The sequence below is a fragment of the Cyanistes caeruleus genome, chromosome 2 (assembly GCF_971803275.1).
Source record: "Cyanistes caeruleus chromosome 2, bCyaCae1.hap1.1, whole genome shotgun sequence".
Lineage (NCBI taxonomy): Eukaryota > Metazoa > Chordata > Aves > Passeriformes > Paridae > Cyanistes > Cyanistes caeruleus.
This window is the reverse complement of record NC_141702.1, coordinates 32,967,555-32,986,146: the sequence shown is the minus strand read 5'-3', so window position 1 is coordinate 32,986,146 and position 18,592 is coordinate 32,967,555. Positions and strand designations below refer to the sequence as shown.

Sequence of the window (18,592 nt, the reverse complement as noted above, 5' to 3'; positions counted from 1 at the left end):
TAACTGCACAGTGATATTAGACATACAGACTTTACTTGACTGCTAAGAAATCAATACTTTTAACTGAATAAGAAAAGCAAGGTCTTTATTATGCTTAAAGCAATACTGTTCTTTAAAAAGTTGTAGCTTTTTATTTTTATCCCTTTTGTAGTATAATCTTTAAAATACTCATATCAAAATTTTAGTATGGATGACAGAATCTTCAAGAAAGGATATACAGAGTAATGACAATATGGTTATAACACAGAGTCAAGTCAGGCAGTTTGTATAAAAGAAACCTGTCGTGGATAAATGCAATGCCAAAGAGTTATATTTGAATTTATTCTGAGGGACCATATGCAACAGACCAGTTTTTCTTAAGATGCAAAACCTAGTTTACTAAGAAAGATGAATATAAAATTATGAGCAACTATAATAAAACAAATATTTTCTTTCAATGTTGACAGAGATAAATTGCCCTTCAGTAAAGCATTTTCGACTTTGTTTTCTAAACAAGTGATATTTGTCATATATATCCCTGATATGAAAAACAACACCTCAAGAAGGATCAATCAGTTAAGTAGCATTCCCAGTGGAGGTCTGAAGATTAAAAAATCATGTTGTAATTTTAGCAATATGTTTGGCATCCCATGTTTTTTCAATGATATTTACTGGTAAGATTTTTTTTCAGCTCACTTTTTAATCCAACACATGCTTTCCTTTGTTATATGCTAGATTTTGACTTTGCTGCTCACCTTAGAATAGTTTTCTCAACTGTTGATAATAATACAAGATGCTGGAAGACAGGCTCTTTTGATTGAGTGTATTTCACATTTTTTGTGAGAATTTATAAAGAAAATTAATTTCCTACACTCGCAGCTGACAGTATCCTGTGACTTTATTAGTCCTAGTTTAAACAGAGACTATTTACTAAAGAAAGGTTAAATGCTGATTATTTAGAAGGATGAAAAATCATGGAATCACAGAATGGTTTGGATGGAAGGGACCTTCATCTAGCTCCAACTCCCTACAATAGGCCAGGCTGCTTAGAGCTCCTCCATTCAACCTGGCCTTGAACACTTTCAGGGATGGGGCATCCAGAGCTTCTCTGGGAAACCAGTTCCAATACCTCAACACCTTCACAGTAAAGAATTTCTTCCATATATTTAACATGAATTTCCCTTTGTTCAGTTTGAATCCATGACTCTGTTTCTTATCACTACAGCTTCTGATGAAGCACCCTTCTCCAGCTTCCTTGTAAGCTCCGTTCAGATACTGGAGGGCTGCTATGAGGCCTCCATGAACCAAATATTTGCTTCTTAATGGAGAAAACATTTTGGTAGATAAAATTAATTGACCTTAATATAATTACATTAAAATCACTACAACAACTCTTTAAAATACTGTAGCACAAAGATAAAGAAGCATAGTATTCTGATTCCTTCTGCATATTTAATTCAAAGTTACACTCCCAGAATTAAACTCTATTCCTCCCCATAAAAAGACTAACTACCAAGCTTTAATTACTGCCTACGTGGTTTATATTTTGTGAATTTTACAATCCCATTTCACTCTAGTCCTATAATTTAACTATCCTAGAAAAATCAAAAAAGAGTCTTCAGATAATGATGGACACATTTGATTTAGATGTTTCTACAAACCAGTACCACTGATGTGCACAGGAAAGAAACCAAGTTAAGGGTAAAACGTCCAAGGAGGTACAGGTATAAACAACATCAGAAAGCTCAGAAGGACTTGGGAAACCTAATGCTCCAGAAGTAACTGATACTGATGTACATCTCAGCCTTTCCAAGCTGTTCTGTGCATACGAGCTCAACACGTGCATGAGCATCACCACAAACATACAAGAACAACTTCTGCAGACTTTTCTAATGAGGTCTCTGAACACTGTGTGCTACACTATGTTATACTGTACTGGACCTTAATGCTTTTTCTGTGATTTCAACATTCTTAGAATGCATTTTTATGAAACTCAAGGGATAAGCATATGAGAAAAATAAAAAAGAACATTAAAACCAGACTGTACGCGAAGATTTTTCCCCTGCATCTCATAGTGCACATTCTCCCTGCTTTGCAGTGGAAGTTAAATTTCTAGCTTAGCAGACACTATGCACAGTGCCTAGTAGGTACATGATTTCTCAGCTGTTCAAATAAAGACAAGCATCCACAAAACTGCAAAAGAGAGTAATTAAAAAAAATATAAAACCTCAATTTTTAATGTACTGGTATTTTTTTCTACAGGGTAACATGTATTCATCCATGCAGAACACTTAAAAACAAATAACCTGTGTACCTGAACTGTGGAACTGATTTCAGATGCAAATCCTCCTGTCAAGGGAGCCTCATGGCTAATCAGCAGTCGCCCAGTCTTTGCCACTGACTGAAAAGAAAAAACAAACGCCCAAAATGTCATCAAATTACAGCTCTTGTGATTTCTTACTTGTACTACTCGTGGAATATATGAAATATATGACTTTGTTACCAGTGTTAGAACATAGCTACTTTTCCCCACTTGCATTTCCAGTGAACAATAAATTATCCTAAAATACTAAATTGAGTCATTAATAGCATGGTTTTATACTTACTATAAAATTATTCACATTTTCCGCTCAATTTTAAGCAAGTATCAAGAATGAATTTGAACCCATTTCATATAAATTTACCCTATCAATGCAAACTGTAACATTTCTGAAATAAAATGAGGATTTTAACAAGTAACCAGTAAAAATCTGTGTCTTCAAAATACTAAAATACACATACACAAAGAAATCCTTCACTGATATCTCTGTAAAAACAGAGCCTCTGTAAAGTCATGAACCATTACTATTCAGAAAGTAAAATTGCTAAATAAAAATTTTAGCAAGAAAACGTGTGGATGACTGTTGTGTATTTACATTTTACATGGCAATTAGAAGTACCATTTTTTAATTTTAGATTTCAATGTTTGAGTAGATTTTATGAAATCTACTTCAAAGCTAAATAAATGGCATAATATATACAGGTGACTTAAGTATCTTTGATCAAAAAACCAAAACTGTGTTCATTGCAAAACAACAGTGAGAGCAAAATATTTTTAGTCTGATGGGAAATATAAAGCTTCACCACACATAAATATATTGATGTTTATTACAACTATGCAAATTGCCTGACTTAAACAGTATTAGATACCTTTAGTAAGAAATATGACAGCAAAGTCTCTGCTTCCATGATATGCAAATTAAAATTATTATAATAAAAAGGCTCATTAAAAAGTTTCATAAACTTCTAGATAGGTATATCAGAAAAAAAAAATTAGATTATAGTGTATGTTAATCTTTCAAGAACAGTTCCAGTCTGACATTTAAGATTAGTACATAGTGTACTGCTGGTCTAATATTACTCATCAAGTGGAAGAGCCCAAGACAGAGCTTGCTATCAGATCAGACTTTCTGAATACTGTGATCTTCAATTTAATGTCTACACCAGCACACTCTCCAGTCAGGCAGCTCCATGTTATCTATGTAATAGGATACATAAAAGCAATGCCCTAATTATGCAGCTTTCTTCTCATTCAAGTATTTTACTAATTCTCTTTGCTTTTCTAGCAATGGCTCAATCAGTGGCTCTAAGCAGCTCATGCACAGATTTACTGGCAACTCACAGGCTACAAACATGTTCCATATACTGTACTATGAAGTGGTTTGAAAACATTCAGAGCTAAACAAGACAGAAAAAGTAATTTCAGCAAATAATTGGAAAGTAATCCCGTTACACAGGCTAATTTCCTGGGGTATTTTTCCAGCACTGGAAACTCGTATCTAAAGGAACAGAGGTATTAACTGCATTATAAATCTGCCCAGTACGCCAGAACTAAAGTTCCAAGAACAAAATGTACACTCCAGTTTTAAGCTGATATGTTGATATGCTGATATGATTAAAACTGATACAATCAGTTGCTATAGTAAAACTGATACAACTAATCAATGTTAAAGTTCAGTTTGGTTGTTCCGGGTTTTTTTTTAACCTTCTTTATTTTCAAGAAAGATTCTTTTGCATATACTTGTTCTGAGAGGTTCACATTTTGATACATTACATGCTGTAATTTAAGCTACAGATTTCATTTCTCAGAAGATAATAGAGTATAACCAAACACTGTTAGCATATAGGAAAATCCACATGGGGTCAGTGATTCAATAATCTATCAGTCCAGTAAATTATCTCCCCAAAGAGATAATTTAATGTTTAGGGAAGAATAAGAAAAGGACCTTTAATGTGTTCCTTCACTATGTCTCAGTCTCCAATTATTTTCACATCTCCAGTTTCTTGAATCCAATATGTACTAAGTAATTAGTAACTTTTATTTCATCTGTTCTCAAATCAAACGCATGTAAATAAAGAAAAGGGGGAGTGTGGGGAAGGGGAAAAATAATCTCTTTTTAGTAACCTGCTTCTACTGTGTGAGAAATCCTTGTTTTTACATATGATTCCCACATGCTTCAAGGAAGTCCATGTCTGTAGTAGCTTATTAAGAGTGAACAAGCAGCTGTGATCATCAAGCATTGCATACAAATAGCTCAGCCCTACTATAACACACTGTATATATCACTCCTGGTACAAAATCATGCAGAGGTTTGGTGCTTTTAACATTCAACCAAGACTACGGTGAATTTTTCAGGAACACATCCAATCTTAGGTATTTCTAGTGTTTGTAAATGCATCATACCTATTGGTAAGTTGCCCAGGTTTTATCTCCCTTCCTGGTCACAATTTTGCACCTTATTTCCAAACTAATTTGGCTGACTTAACTTCAAAGCTGCTGTTTTGTGTTTTATTTCTGTTTGCTAGAAGGAGGCACTATCTATTATCACACTTCTGCTCCCAAATGAATACACTAAGACTGTGATCAAATGGTGTCTTAACCACAATTTTGCTAAATTAAGCAGACTGAGCTCTAAATCTTTCAGCAAACAGCACATTTCCAATTCCTTCATCATTCTTACAACCCTACCCTGAATCATCTCCAGTTTTCTATGTCCTTCTTGAAGCACACCCATCTGGAACCAGCATTCCAGATTTTTTCTGGAACACCATCAAATGCAAAGATAATGCAGCTGCAGTACTGCAGCTCTTGGATGTGCGAGGCCTTTTGGCGAAAGCGTAACAGAACAAGTCCAGAGCTTACCGATAACTGCAACTCCCTGCTTGTGAGAAAGGAGGTTTAAAGGATAATGGCTTCCTGGTATAAAGATGAAAATATAGTGTGCCTTTCTTACTTCAAGACACAAAATTATATTTGGATATGCTGAAAAGCATGTGCCTGAGCTTAGCTGAGTTAATGAGATTATGTTCTCTTTACCAGTAACTGTCTATTTTATCTGTTTCTTAGCTCTTACTTTTTACCAGTAACAGTTACAATGTCTACCATATATTTGATAGAAATATTAAAAAAACAGGTTCAAAATCCAACTTTGCAGGACCTTGAGACTACTGTTTCCATTCACTAACACTGCCTTTCTATGCCACACAGTTATGAGTCAGCTCATGACGGTCTTACTTTTCAAACTATGATAATTATTTTTTTTTGAGCAGCTATTAAATGTTCTCAAACAACACTGAACTGTTGATAATGTATTTCTAATTATTTTTGAATAGCTGCTTCTTTCTTGATAATGTCCTCTGAACTTACAGATCATTCTCCCCAATTAATTTAGTACAGATTTTTTATGGAAAAACTGATCCATAAAGTATCAGACTAATAAGTTCCTGGTCAAGAGATACTTTCAGTTAGGAAACATATTGTAAACATACTGCAGTCTTTGTATGTCCTCTTAATTTTAATTATGATATTTTTTTTCTAATATTGTCATATTTCTAAATATGACAATACATTAATAGCAGCAGTAATAATAACAGTAACAACAGATGGGATTCAGATGTTGTATACACAATTTTTAAGTATTTGTTATCATGAAAAAAATATTTCAGTCCACATGGCTTAAAACAAAGCCTGGTAAATACATTCATAGTGTCCTAGAATAGCTAACATTTAATTTCTATATCTTCAAATGGAAAATAAACCTTATTTCATGGAAGTAAAATAGTTATTCTGTTTCAAGCTCAAATTTCAAAACTAGCTTCCCTATGATCTACAGGGTACAGAAGACATGGTTAATGATTATCTGCAGGTATCATTGCTCTTCTATAAGACATTAATTTAACTTTTTAAATATATGGCAAAACATTAGTCCCTGTTAATTTAGACAAGGGGATCACTCAGCCTCCAGGATAACCAAAGCCCAATATTCAGACAAGCATTTAGAGTACAAATAAATGTAGCTCAATAAAATCAGGTAATGGGGTCCTCAACCTTAAAACTTCATAGGAAACACCACTGCATAAAACTAAAGAGAACAGCAGCTAAATCTGCACAGTGTAGCAAACTGGCCAGCAGAGAATCCTACCATTTTACCATCTTTTCTGAAGGCAGACAGATGGAGTGGTTTTGTTAGTCTGCATTAGGTAGAGAAAAGAACAATGTATTTTCTGCCCTTACAACCAAAGACTTGTATTTCTGTAAGGGATTGATTCTCCCCCATTTCCTCAACATCCCCATTCTGTCTTCCATAAACCATAATCTTTACACTTTTTCTTACCTAAGTAAAAATTAAAATTTTGAAATGCATGCACATTTTGCAGCTCATGAAGAGTACTTTTGAAAATACATCTTCAAAAACTGAGGTAGCGCTTAAGAGATTAGCACTGATAAAAATGTTCCTTCTTTACAACTATAAGTTGTTGCTTGCTGATCTTTAAAGTCCACACATACTTCAGAGGGCACCAAGAGATTCTGTATGTATATCACGTCTCAAATTAAATTAAAATTGATGTAATTTTTCTTTTGGCCATCTTTAGTAACAGACTGAAAAGGGAAGTCAGAGGCAACATCCAGGCACTTAGAGAGCCTGGCTCTCTAAGTCACTCCATGCTGTCACAGCCAAGTTCAGATGATACAACACTGGGCTTCCAAAAGGGAGAGGTCCTACCCTGCCCAGAACCTCTTTTGCCCAGCCCAGCCCTGACATCTCAACACCAAGAGGGGTACTGGAAAAGGCAGTTGAAAGGGACAATCTGATTTATCCTGTACTGTTAGCACAGAGCAGCAAACACTACTTCAGAGACAGATTTAGAGATGGAAGGCAAATCAAGATTTGCACAAGAAAAGCTTCAGCAGTGCTCTCTCCTTCTGGAAGGCAGCAGAGACCCAGGCTATAGCACACTGATGTCACCTTGGCTACACCCAGTCATTAGAGAAGAGACCCTAGAGCTTTAAACTATTAAATTAGCCCCAAAACAAAGCCAGAAACCAATACTGACTATAGTTTTCCACCTCAATTTCACTGTCATGACTATTTTACATTGGTGTCATTCACAAGAATGACAACTGACAGTGCATCAGATCAAAAGACTAACAGCACAATCACTCTGATACGGAAATGTCAAAAAAAACTAATGACTTTGCGAAACAGATGCTTTCAGGGTGCATTCTGAAGGTTTTCTGAGATGCAGCCCAGTGTTTTTACAGTGAACCAGTTGAGCAAATTGTTTTCAACCTCCCCAGCCACACTCTCTATCCAAAAGTTTCTATAATCACTTTTCTGTTCAATTCTCATTTCATTGTGTTGGATGTTCTCTCCTACAGGCACCGATGACAGAAGAAAACAACACAAGCCTGGCACTTCCAAGCACTTTGAAATCCAAGTGCTGACACTACCAGTAACATATTCTGCCCTTACTCAGGAGAAAGCAGCCAACCAAAAGGAGTTTGATGCTAAACCACATTTAATACTACTGCTCCCCACATAGAGCAGCACCACAACTCCCAGTGTAACCAGCTGCTCCACTAACACAGACACTGCCTTTAGAGAAGTATCACTTTTATAAGAAGTTTTATAAGAAACTTTTCTTATAAATAACTATTATTCTGTCACAATGGCAAGCTGGCTATTTTCTTTAAGAAAATTCTCTTCTCAGAAAAAAACAAAACTTCCATCTCTTACACAAAAGGAATTTTTTATATGTTTACTTTCCCCTTTAAATTTTTGCATAATTTGATTGTGCTCTTTAGAGACTACAAAAGCATACTGCATAATCAAAAAACTAGCTTTCCACAGTAATTTTTTAAAAGCTGGCAAAAGTTCTGAAATTGTATTTTTATTGTATCCCATTTTGTACTGAGCATGTATGAAGCAATTATAAAACTGTATGAAAATTAACATTAATTGATATGTGCTTTTACTGAAAACAAATCAGAATTTGGAAGCTTTAAAAAAAAATTACTTGGTAAAGTTTCAATCAATGTCTTGAAAAACATTTTCCTTTTTCATTTTTAGACCAGCTTTAATGAATTTATGCTTGGAAAACTTAAAACCTCAGGGAGGCTACTTTCCCCAACCCATTAGTTCTGCCTTCCCTTTAATGTTTCAATAACAAATTGCATAGCAGCATTCTTGGTACAGAACACCACAAGCATAGGGATAGAAATAAGATCCCAGATTTCTATTCAGCACTTCCCACATAGAAATATGTAGCATAATCTGCCAGCTAAATCACCAAGGATTACATTCACTTAGCAAATGCAGATTCACAGGATGACACATCCCAACTACAATGAATTGTTTGTGCATGTGATACACTGACAGTCTTGGCAAATGCAGTTATTCCACCCCCAATTTCCAGACATCCCAGAGGACAAATCCCACTGGATTTTGGAGATCTCTGGAAAACCAAACAGACCCTCATGCACCATGGTTTTTTTTTCCTAGAGTCCTAAGAGAAGGAATAGAAGGGAAGGGGAACAGTTTGTGTCCTAAGACACAGCCTGGACACAAGAAAACCCTCCTGTTTCCTATCATGTTCTGGTTTGCAAATTATAGCCATCAGTTGTTCAAGAGTGCCTTCTCCTAGAAGCAGGAAAACCTAGGAGAAGTATGCCCTCTTTAAAGCTCCAACCAAAAAAATAATTCTTAACAGTGAAGAAAAAATGAAACAAGAAAACAAAATAAGATCATTTGCTGTGAGTTTCAACATAACTAGATTTCCAGAAAAGGAAAATGAGAGACGTACTCTATCATAGTGTCTACACTACACTTCCAAAAGTTGACTGAAACTCATTGAGTCATTTTTCAATAAAACAAGACAATTCCAAGATAAACAAATGACACGAAAAACCATTATTTCATTAGCTCAATAGCCCAAAGCATGACTGAGACTTTTCAACTACTGGCAACAAGGAGCTTTATCCTCCTTCTGTTAAGATTCTGTTAAATATACCAAAAATTAACACAGTATTGCAATTGTATAGCAGAGAATCCTAGCCTAACACTAACAACAATCTATGAAGATCAAAGATAAATCTACTAAGAAAAAAAAAATAAGTCAATTTTATCACATCGCTTAGGAAGGCCATTGGACAAAAATCTTTAACCAAAACTTCTCAAACAATAAAATGAAAAAAAGGTAAATCTGTAATAGACAAGTATGCTGATTAACAGCAGGGAATGCAAAACAAGTCCATCACCTTCCTAGCTTGAGAAAAACAACTAAACAGTTGCCAATTTGAACTGACCCACATTAGTACAGCACAGATCTTAGTCTTCCTGTTACTACTAACCAAAACTGAGGTTTCTAATCCACTCCTGTCTGCTTTTTCAGCTGACTCAACCAAGGTCTGTGCTTTCTGACCCACAAGTCTGGAATTCATTGACTGCAGATGGCACAGCCAAAGCTGCTGGGACAGGCCCAGACCTACTGCCAGCTCAGGAAGCGCAAAATGAGTTTCCCCAAAACTAATAGTTAGTGATAACTAATTAACATGTCAAGAATGATGACGAGCAGATCCTTTAAGGTTCCCAGGCTGCGAAGAGGACAAAGATGAAGACACTTTGACTCTGGTTTCTATCAAGGAGCAGCAAAACACAAAAGACAACACTAATAGGAAACTGTGACAAAGGAAAGAACAGAGAACAGTGGTCCACTAATATTGAACACAGTGTGTGACTTTCACATATCAAGAGTGGTAAGAGAGGCTGTCCCGCTACACAACCCTCCTCTGACACTGTCCCTATACCTTTACCTGCTTCCTCTGGAGTAAAAGATGAAAACAAACAAAACCCAAACACCCTATCCCAAAAAAAAAAGCCAAACAAAAAAAACACCGCACAATATCCCAGAAATTTTTAGTCTAACCTCCTTTCCAACCGATTTCAAATCACAGTAAAAGACCAGATATTAGAGAAAATAAACACATCTAAAAACTGCATTATAACTCTAAGTATCATTGCAATGGACAAAAATGTAGGAAAATTAAGGGAAGTATTAGAAATGTATCTGCTGCCCAATAAGATGTTTACCTGAAACCAAATTATTAATGCTTCAGCAAATAAATAATCAAACCATGTGCCAAATGCAGCATGTTGCAGACTGCTGCCATACTGTCCACTCAATTCTTTGCAAATTAATACTGTGCATTTGAATATTGACTTCTAATAAGGAGCAAAGCTCAAAACAAGAAACTTAAGTTCATTTTACATGAACATAGCCCCCTTAGATCTGTTCTCTCCTAAACAATTAGTCCAACTGTGCTTCTGCCTGGCTGCTTCTTTTACCAGCTCCTTAGTATTAGCAATATATAGCTGGAAGAAAGTCCTAATGAGAGCTCAAAGGAAGGGGAAGCAACAAGCAAACAAGTTGGACCAGAGAGAAGCTGGGCTATATTTTTGACAGTGCAAAGGCAGAAGCAGGAGACAATGCTACCAGTAGCATGGATGAAGGAAGGGAGGGAGGACAGGCCCTAGTACAGATCCCTGCAGTCCTTGCTTGCCACTGGCTTCTCTACCGACTAACCATGACTATGCCAAACACACAAACAGTATTTTACCTATTCAGCTGCCCACTGGACCAGAGCTGCTCATTGGATACAGGAGTATTCTGAGACTATTAAAAGCTTTCTTGCAGTCAAGGTGTCATTCCTTGCTCATCCCTTGTCCACAGATCAATAGCCATCACAGATTTAGCCTTAGCAAGGCCATGCTTACTTTTCCTCATCTCATTAATACATTCAGAAATCATGCAAAACTTTCAGTCTGGGTGAAGAGCACTAGTTTTACCAAAAACAGCTAAAAAGCATTTACTGATAACTCTTCCATGAAATACATAACATTTTCTTAAATTTGATCACAAAGAGACAACCAAGTGCTCACTGAAGCAGAAGACATGCACCTGTGAGCAGTCTGGGTGCTGTCAATAGGTTGACCCACAGCTGGGAGCACTCCAGCAATCTCTCAATACACATTTTCAGATCTACATTCTACATCATTATTTAGAAAATGTTAGTAACTGTTTTCTTCTTGGACAAATGTGCAGTTGCATCTGAATAATGGGGTAGACTGTATGCCCTTAGCAGAGTTGCAGATGACACCAAACTGGGAGGAGCAGCTGACGGGCCGAAGGAGCTGTGCTGCGGTCTGGAGAGACCTGGACAGGCTGACAGGAACCTCATGTAGTTGAATAAAGGGAATCACCACGTCCTGCCCTTGGGCAAGAACAACTCCAGGCACCTGTGCACACTGAGGGCTGCACAGCAGGAATGCAGTCTGGCAGGAAAGTGAGATAGATATCCTGATGGACGCCACTCTGACCATGAGCCAGACACGTGCCCTTGCAGCAAAAAAGGCAAATGGTATCCTGGGCTGCATTTGGAGGAGTGCTGGCAGCCAGACAAGGGAGGTGATGCTGCCCCTCTGCTCAGCATTGGTGAGGAACACTGCACCCGGTTCTGTGCTCCTCAGAAAGAGAGACATGGACACACTGGAGAGTCCAACGAGGGCCACAAAGATAATTAAGGGACTGGATGAGGGGACTTCATCCATGTATCTACGTACCCAAAAGGAGGGTGCAAACAGGATTGAGCCAGGCTCTTTTCAGTGGTGCACAGAGGCAGAATTTCTGTTGTTATGCTGATGTTCTATACTGAAATCCAGATCAGGACAGCATGTTCCCCCAGTTTCATGTATGGCACAAATAGTTCATAAAGAACTAATGTGACCACAGCAGGGATACACATATGAAACATCTTGCAGAGAAATGTTAACACAACTATAAAATTTACTGACTCAACATACTAAGATTTTAATATTCCAGTATGTATCATTTTACACTGTAAATGCCAAAAACAATTCTGAAATACTAATGTGGATTTTTCCCACATAGCACCAAGAACAATGCAGTAGCATAAAGATGGTGGAGCAGAAATAAAGAAAAATGAAAACAAGCACAGGAATAATGCAAAGTAACATGGAAAATTTTAAAAATTGCAGTTAAAACCAAGTGGAGTTCCTACAGGGTTAGGCAGAACATCCTAAGAAGCAATGAAGAGATGATAATAAAGCAATTTTAGCTTTTATATCCTACACAACATTGTCAGCACATGACTGAGATGATCAACACAGAAATGTATAAGCTTGCTGCAAAGCCACGAACCAAAGACAGATCCCCAGTGTGTAGAGTAGCATATAAAGAGTAACAGAGAATTCCTCTCCAAAGAACTTGCAATTTAAATAGCTGAGACAGGGAAAAGAGAAATGAGGTAGGACACACAGCAGGGTGCATCTCAATACAGTTTGGGCTGCTTGATATAATTTTTAATACAGGAGGGTTAAATAAGACTAAAAGGACTAATATTCTATCAAGTAGTGACTACTTCACCAATGCCTTTCAGTAAACTTACTCTTGTAATGCAGCACTGCTACAAACCCCCTTGTAATACTTTTTTAACATCATTCTAAGTACCCTAAAAGAGATAATTGCTGAGAAAACAACAGTTGATAATAATGGTCATAGATTGTGGGGACAGTGGAGAAAATGTATGTTTTGTGCAGGTGGATATTCTTGCTTAACTTAAAAGCATTTAAGAACACATTAATCAACTTCATTAAGAGATGGGCAAAGAAAAAGTACTTCTGGAATTCCATAGCGTGGCTTTTTGATATCCTTAAGACAAATTACTACATACACACTAGACTGAATTGGTTAGAGAAGAAAACTGATTCAGAATTCAAAAGTAAATTTAAAAATAAAACCCATCTGGCTCATTCTTATAACTTCAGATAGACTACACTGATTTTATTGCACTGATTTTATTGCATTATTTTCCTCCACCACATCTCATTTACTTTCTGGCACTGGAAGCTCTCGTTAATAGTGAAAATTAATAATTTTAATATACACTTGGTTCAAGAGTATATTTACTTCTGATGACTTCATACACAATCTGCTAACACTACTGAAATATGTAGCATGAATATTAAAAAAACTTCTTTTAACCAAATGCCTATAGATCTCCTAGTAATTGTGTCCTAGCAATAACAATGAGCAGATTCCTTAAATAGATATTTAAAGCATAATGGCAACTAAAGGAAAATATTCATGAATCTACAGGACTGGTAACTTTGAACTATATTTGCCTACTTGACCACAATTAAATACATCTATTCAAATAATCCTTCCTTGTGTATAGCCTAAGACCTAAAATTTAATAGCAAAGGTTTCATAAAATGGGAACTTTTGCAGCAGCTTCCAACCTTCACCAGTGTGAATAAAACACCATGGATGGACCTATCCTTCCTTTACCCTCTATACCTTTTAATTCCCTGTTTATGGGAGCAAAATCAGGAAGTCTCAGGAAATACAGATGAACAATACTGCACCAAAGAGATCCTTTTCATCCCAAAAATCTTCATGGACACATTATAAGATGCTCTTCAAGTCTGTGTGGCTTCACCACATTCAGCTGGCATTCCTTGGAGAAAGTCCTTTTCTGAGTTTTAATTGTTAAACATACAAGTTAGTGTCTCCATAAATTAACTTGCTTCTTCAGTTTTTCTATATTCATGTTCAAATCCAGCACTTATTTTAGGCCTTCAATGTTGTAAGTCTATTAATAAATTAAAATTTAAGATTAGCTAGCCCTTCTCTTGCCTTTCAGAAATTATGTGCATATTGTTTATTAATATTCTCAGGTTTTGAAAATTTCATCTGTCTCTCAAATTCCTGGAATAATCAGGCTGTAACAGTACATATTCTTTTCACAGTAATACATTTCTTCAGAAAATAAAATCCAAGCTTTTAAGTCTGAGTGTTTCTGAGGTTCCTCCAAGATAACCTTCAAGGAAAGACTGCAGTCTTCTACAGCCAAAAAGGCAGGAAAAACACACACAATTCCATATGATTAGAATCCCAAAATCTTAGAGGGATCTACCCCAGGACTACGAAGGTAGCTAATCCCCTGAAATACCAAGAGCACCTAGCTAGCTTTATTTATCTTCCTTCCTCACAACCACCATATTCTCCCTGCTCAGTACCCTTGCTCTTCCAGGTGCTCTGATTCTCAAATAGACTCACATAAAAAGTCAGACAGTGAAGCCAAGTAATAAAACAAGAGGATGAACAGTGCCTCAGCTATTCATTTATTCTTGAAAAACAGATGGGATCCTGGGAAATTCTTAAAGGCCACCCATGGACAATCCAGTGATTTTTAAGATCCATATTAATTTCATCTATTAAACCAAATATTGTACTATACTTTCTGTGAAGAACACCAGATAGAGAACTTCCCCAGCTGTTCTGAAGGATCAAGAATGGGTCAGCTAACTCACTGCCATACTCACACCCCAATACACACACAAAAACGCCGTCTAGAACAAATCTTGGAGTATTCTTCCAGAAGCAAAACACTATCCTGCCAGATATGACCCACATAACAGGTCTCCTCAGAATCATTTTACTGAAGCTAACTATAGGTTTGGAGAACTTGAAAAAAGCCAGAAGAAACTCTGCTCTTAAAAGGAAAAAGAAAAATAGTACAGGTCACCAATAAAATAAGTAAAACAGACTGAAATTTTATAGGTGAAGACAATAATACTTTCATTTCCGCCCACTGAATTGCTCAGTAGCTTCTAACACAATTCAAATAACCGTGTAGGACAAACAATAGTTAGAGTGTCACAGCAAAATACCTGCTTTGATCCAAAGAGAAAGATTGATATAAAAGTGACGTCTCTTAAATTTGTAGGTGAAGAAGAAGACTGAGAATATAAGAACTTGAAGGCAGAATGGACAGAAGAAAAACATGAATTCTGGAAAATGAAAAGTATGGATTTGTTGATGAAGAATAGCAAGAAAAAAGAAAAGGCCAAGGCAAGAGAGGTGTCAAGTTCTGGAAAGAAAATATCTGGATTTGGGAAGGTATGGAGCAAGGAACTGAGAGAAGTGCTGGCAATACCATTTGTGGCATACCCCTCATTTGTTTTCCACTTTGGTTCATACTGACAATTGTGGCATGACCACGACAGCAATGAGACTTTTTTTCACCAAAACTCCCAAAGATGCAGGAGCTACAGCATCTCTGCATCCAACATCTGCTTCCTCCTTATTTCTTAAATTACTTTAAATTCTGGTAGCATCATAAAGTTCACCATAGACAGCTGAATTCATTTCACTGCAGATGCTGAACCCACAGGCTTTACTGGACTTAGTAGTATTAGTATCTGAATAACTAATATGGACTAAATGGGAAAGCACGAGGCCATAAAAGGGAAAGACCTGAGCAAAATAATCACTAAATAATTAACTAAAAATATGAAACAGACTAGTATGATCAAGCAGATGTCTGAAAATGAGAGCTGAGCCATCTCTGCCCCCCTCAAAAACAAGCATTAGCAGGTGAAGTGATAGATGTGTGTCCTAGTTTAGGGCAAATTTGGGAGAAAAACATCCCAGGACAATGTGATAACAGAACAGAATTTTGTTGTAACAGAATTTTGTGCAAAGTATCTTGCAAACCTATGCTTTAAAATTACTTTCCTTGTTTATGCTCTTCTTAATATATTTTTTTCTGTATTACTTTCCATTTATTTTTCTAAAGCAACCAATTCACCTACTCCTTTCATTCCTTCAGCATCATTTTTTGTCCTATTCTCTCACCTTTTGAATATCTCTTCATTCAAACCATCTCAGTAATTCTCATGGCAGTTCTTCTACAACCTCCATTTTTTTCTATCAGTCACACTCTCTCCCTATCTGACCTACTTCAACTTACAGAAGAAGGAATAGTAATTTTCAAGATACTAATTTTCAGCCAAGAAAATGAGGGCCCCGCAGCCTGATCTCATTTTTCTGTCCATTTGTCAGTGTTCTGATAGACATTTCACAGCCAAATGCAAGTCTTAAAAATATTAAGTTTCTGAAAGCTTGGTAAGAATCAGCCTCTATGAGGGAAATTAGTACTCCTGCTAACTTCCTGTAACCTCATGAAAGACAAGCTGAACTTAACACTGTCTCCCCCACACCTCTTCCAGCAGCAGCCAGTAAGCACCAGTAAATTATCCCTGTTGCTCTCTTTCTAGCCTAATAACTCTGTTGCTTTTATAACAATTAATTTGATCTTTCTGGTGTTTGTCACTCAAGCCAGTAATTTGGATATACTTTCTTTTTCCCCAGAAGAGGGACTACAGATGCAATGCTTGGGGATAAAGTAAAACATTACCTCTCAATATCAACTGAGTAAGATCACATGATGACTCAAGCCTATATAAATTTGTGGGTTTTTATCATTCCTGTTTTCTGGACCAATTGTGTGTAATAAAGAAGTGACGTATCATATAAACAAAGATTAATATTCAGCAATCTTTCCTTTAATAGATAGACTTGAATTTTAGAAACTATGATTCTATTTTCTGGCAAATCCCACTATTATAACCATCTAGCATGTTCCATATGTCTTCCATATCCAAGCTAAAACTTATAAAAAGATTAGATTACACTAAAATAAGAACTTCTTCCAATGCTCAAAAACATTACTAAGGTGAATCATATGCCATTTACTGCTACTTGTACTCTACCAAAGTCATTCTCCAATTATTAATTTCCATAAAGTTTAATGGTCTTTTGGCTACTGAGAGCCACAGTAAATCAATGACATTTGATGGGTTAGCACAGGACAATGAAGAATTAGCATACACAGAAATTGTCAGAAAATATATTCATTTGCCACTGATCTCAATGGAAGTCTCTTCAGTGACAAAAACCAAATCAAGCCTCACATTTGAGACAGATATTTCTAGATACACAATACAGCTTCATTTAATCACTACATGGAACTTTTTTTAACAAGTGAGACCAAGAATCACTAATTATATTAATTTTTAAATGTACACAAAAGAAATTCTATCTATAGACCAAGAAATAAGTTTTATTTTTAAACAGACTCTCCAAGTGAGCTGAAAAAAACTGTGAAAGTAATCTGGGAAAAACAGGCTGATTACAATAGCATTACAATGAGTCAGCTGCATGAGAAAATTATCAGTAATAAGAGTTTGCAAATATTCCTTATCTATTTGGTATATACTCCTCAAAGAATTAACTATTTGGCTTCTTCTGTTCAACGTGATACAGAGGCATTTGCATTTTTCACTTAGATCAGCAGCTTAAAAGACACTGAACCATTTACATGCTTATCAACTAAAAGACAGGATTCATCTTTGTACATGACAGAATAAATAATCAAAGCCTGTAATTCATTCACTGCAGACTTCTGAATATAGCTGAAAAATAGTCTTTGTTCCCTCCTATCTGCTTATTTTGTACTCTTTGCATATCTGAGACAGTCTTTCCTTTGAACAGTTTGAAATGTCTTAAACTATGTATCACATGAATATTTTTCTGCCAAATCACTAAAGCAGTTTATATGTTTGATGGCAGATGTGATACAAACAGAAAAACCATGAAATTGCTATAAGAACCGTACAAGGCACAAACGAGACCTTCCTGTCTTGAAGCTTTAATTTCCAAATGCAACACTACTGAATAACATCATTCCCACTCTGGAATTAATGCTGCATCACTGTAATCACTGAAATGCCTGTAGAGATCTCCTCATTTACATCCTCTACATATGCAGGGAACAGAGAGAGGAGGCATTAAATACAGATCCAAGAAATACCAAGGAGCTTGGTATCTCAGAGCATGACAATGAAAGAAGTATAACCAAGCTTGTCAACAGAGCAAAGCTATATTTGACCAGAACATCAGTCAATTTATTTTTGTAAAGCAGTAATTAGCAGAGCTGTTATTCTGTTAAGGATCTCTAAAAACCTTGGTTTGCTAGGGGAAGGACCAGAGGGAAGACCAATTACCCAGCACTGTAGGTGGCAACAGCATATGGTTTTTTACTAGTTTTCTCCATTTTTTTTTCACTCAGAGCAACACTTGCTTACAGAAAAGCACTTGCTGCACACCACTTCTCACAGAAGCTGAGCAACTTACTGCTCCATAATTAATTCTGTGTTCTCTGATTTTCTAGAGCTCTGTTCACAAAAAGCTTTTCAGAAGCCAAGTTTATCACAGTTCCTAGATTTCTCAGGTAAAATTTTCTTGAGTGGAAAGTAATCATTTTAGAGAAAGACTGTTGCTTAGTCCTTTTTGCCACCTGTTTTCCTCAAAGGGGAATTGGTCAAGCAAAAGTTTAACAGTTTATCATGCTAAATTCAGAAAATTAGAA

General features: G+C 36.3%; 1 protein-coding gene across 1 annotated transcript in view; it reads right to left on the bottom strand.

Annotated features, from left to right (window-relative positions):
* The window catches only part of BCKDHB (branched chain keto acid dehydrogenase E1 subunit beta), a 107,210-nt gene that overhangs the window by 42,201 nt on the left and 46,417 nt on the right, over positions 1-18,592 (bottom strand). Inside the window, exon 9 of the mRNA XM_086876375.1 lies at positions 2,294-2,380. Coding sequence (XP_086732501.1) covers positions 2,294-2,380 — 87 coding nt within the window. The remainder of the gene's footprint in view (positions 1-2,293; positions 2,381-18,592) is intronic.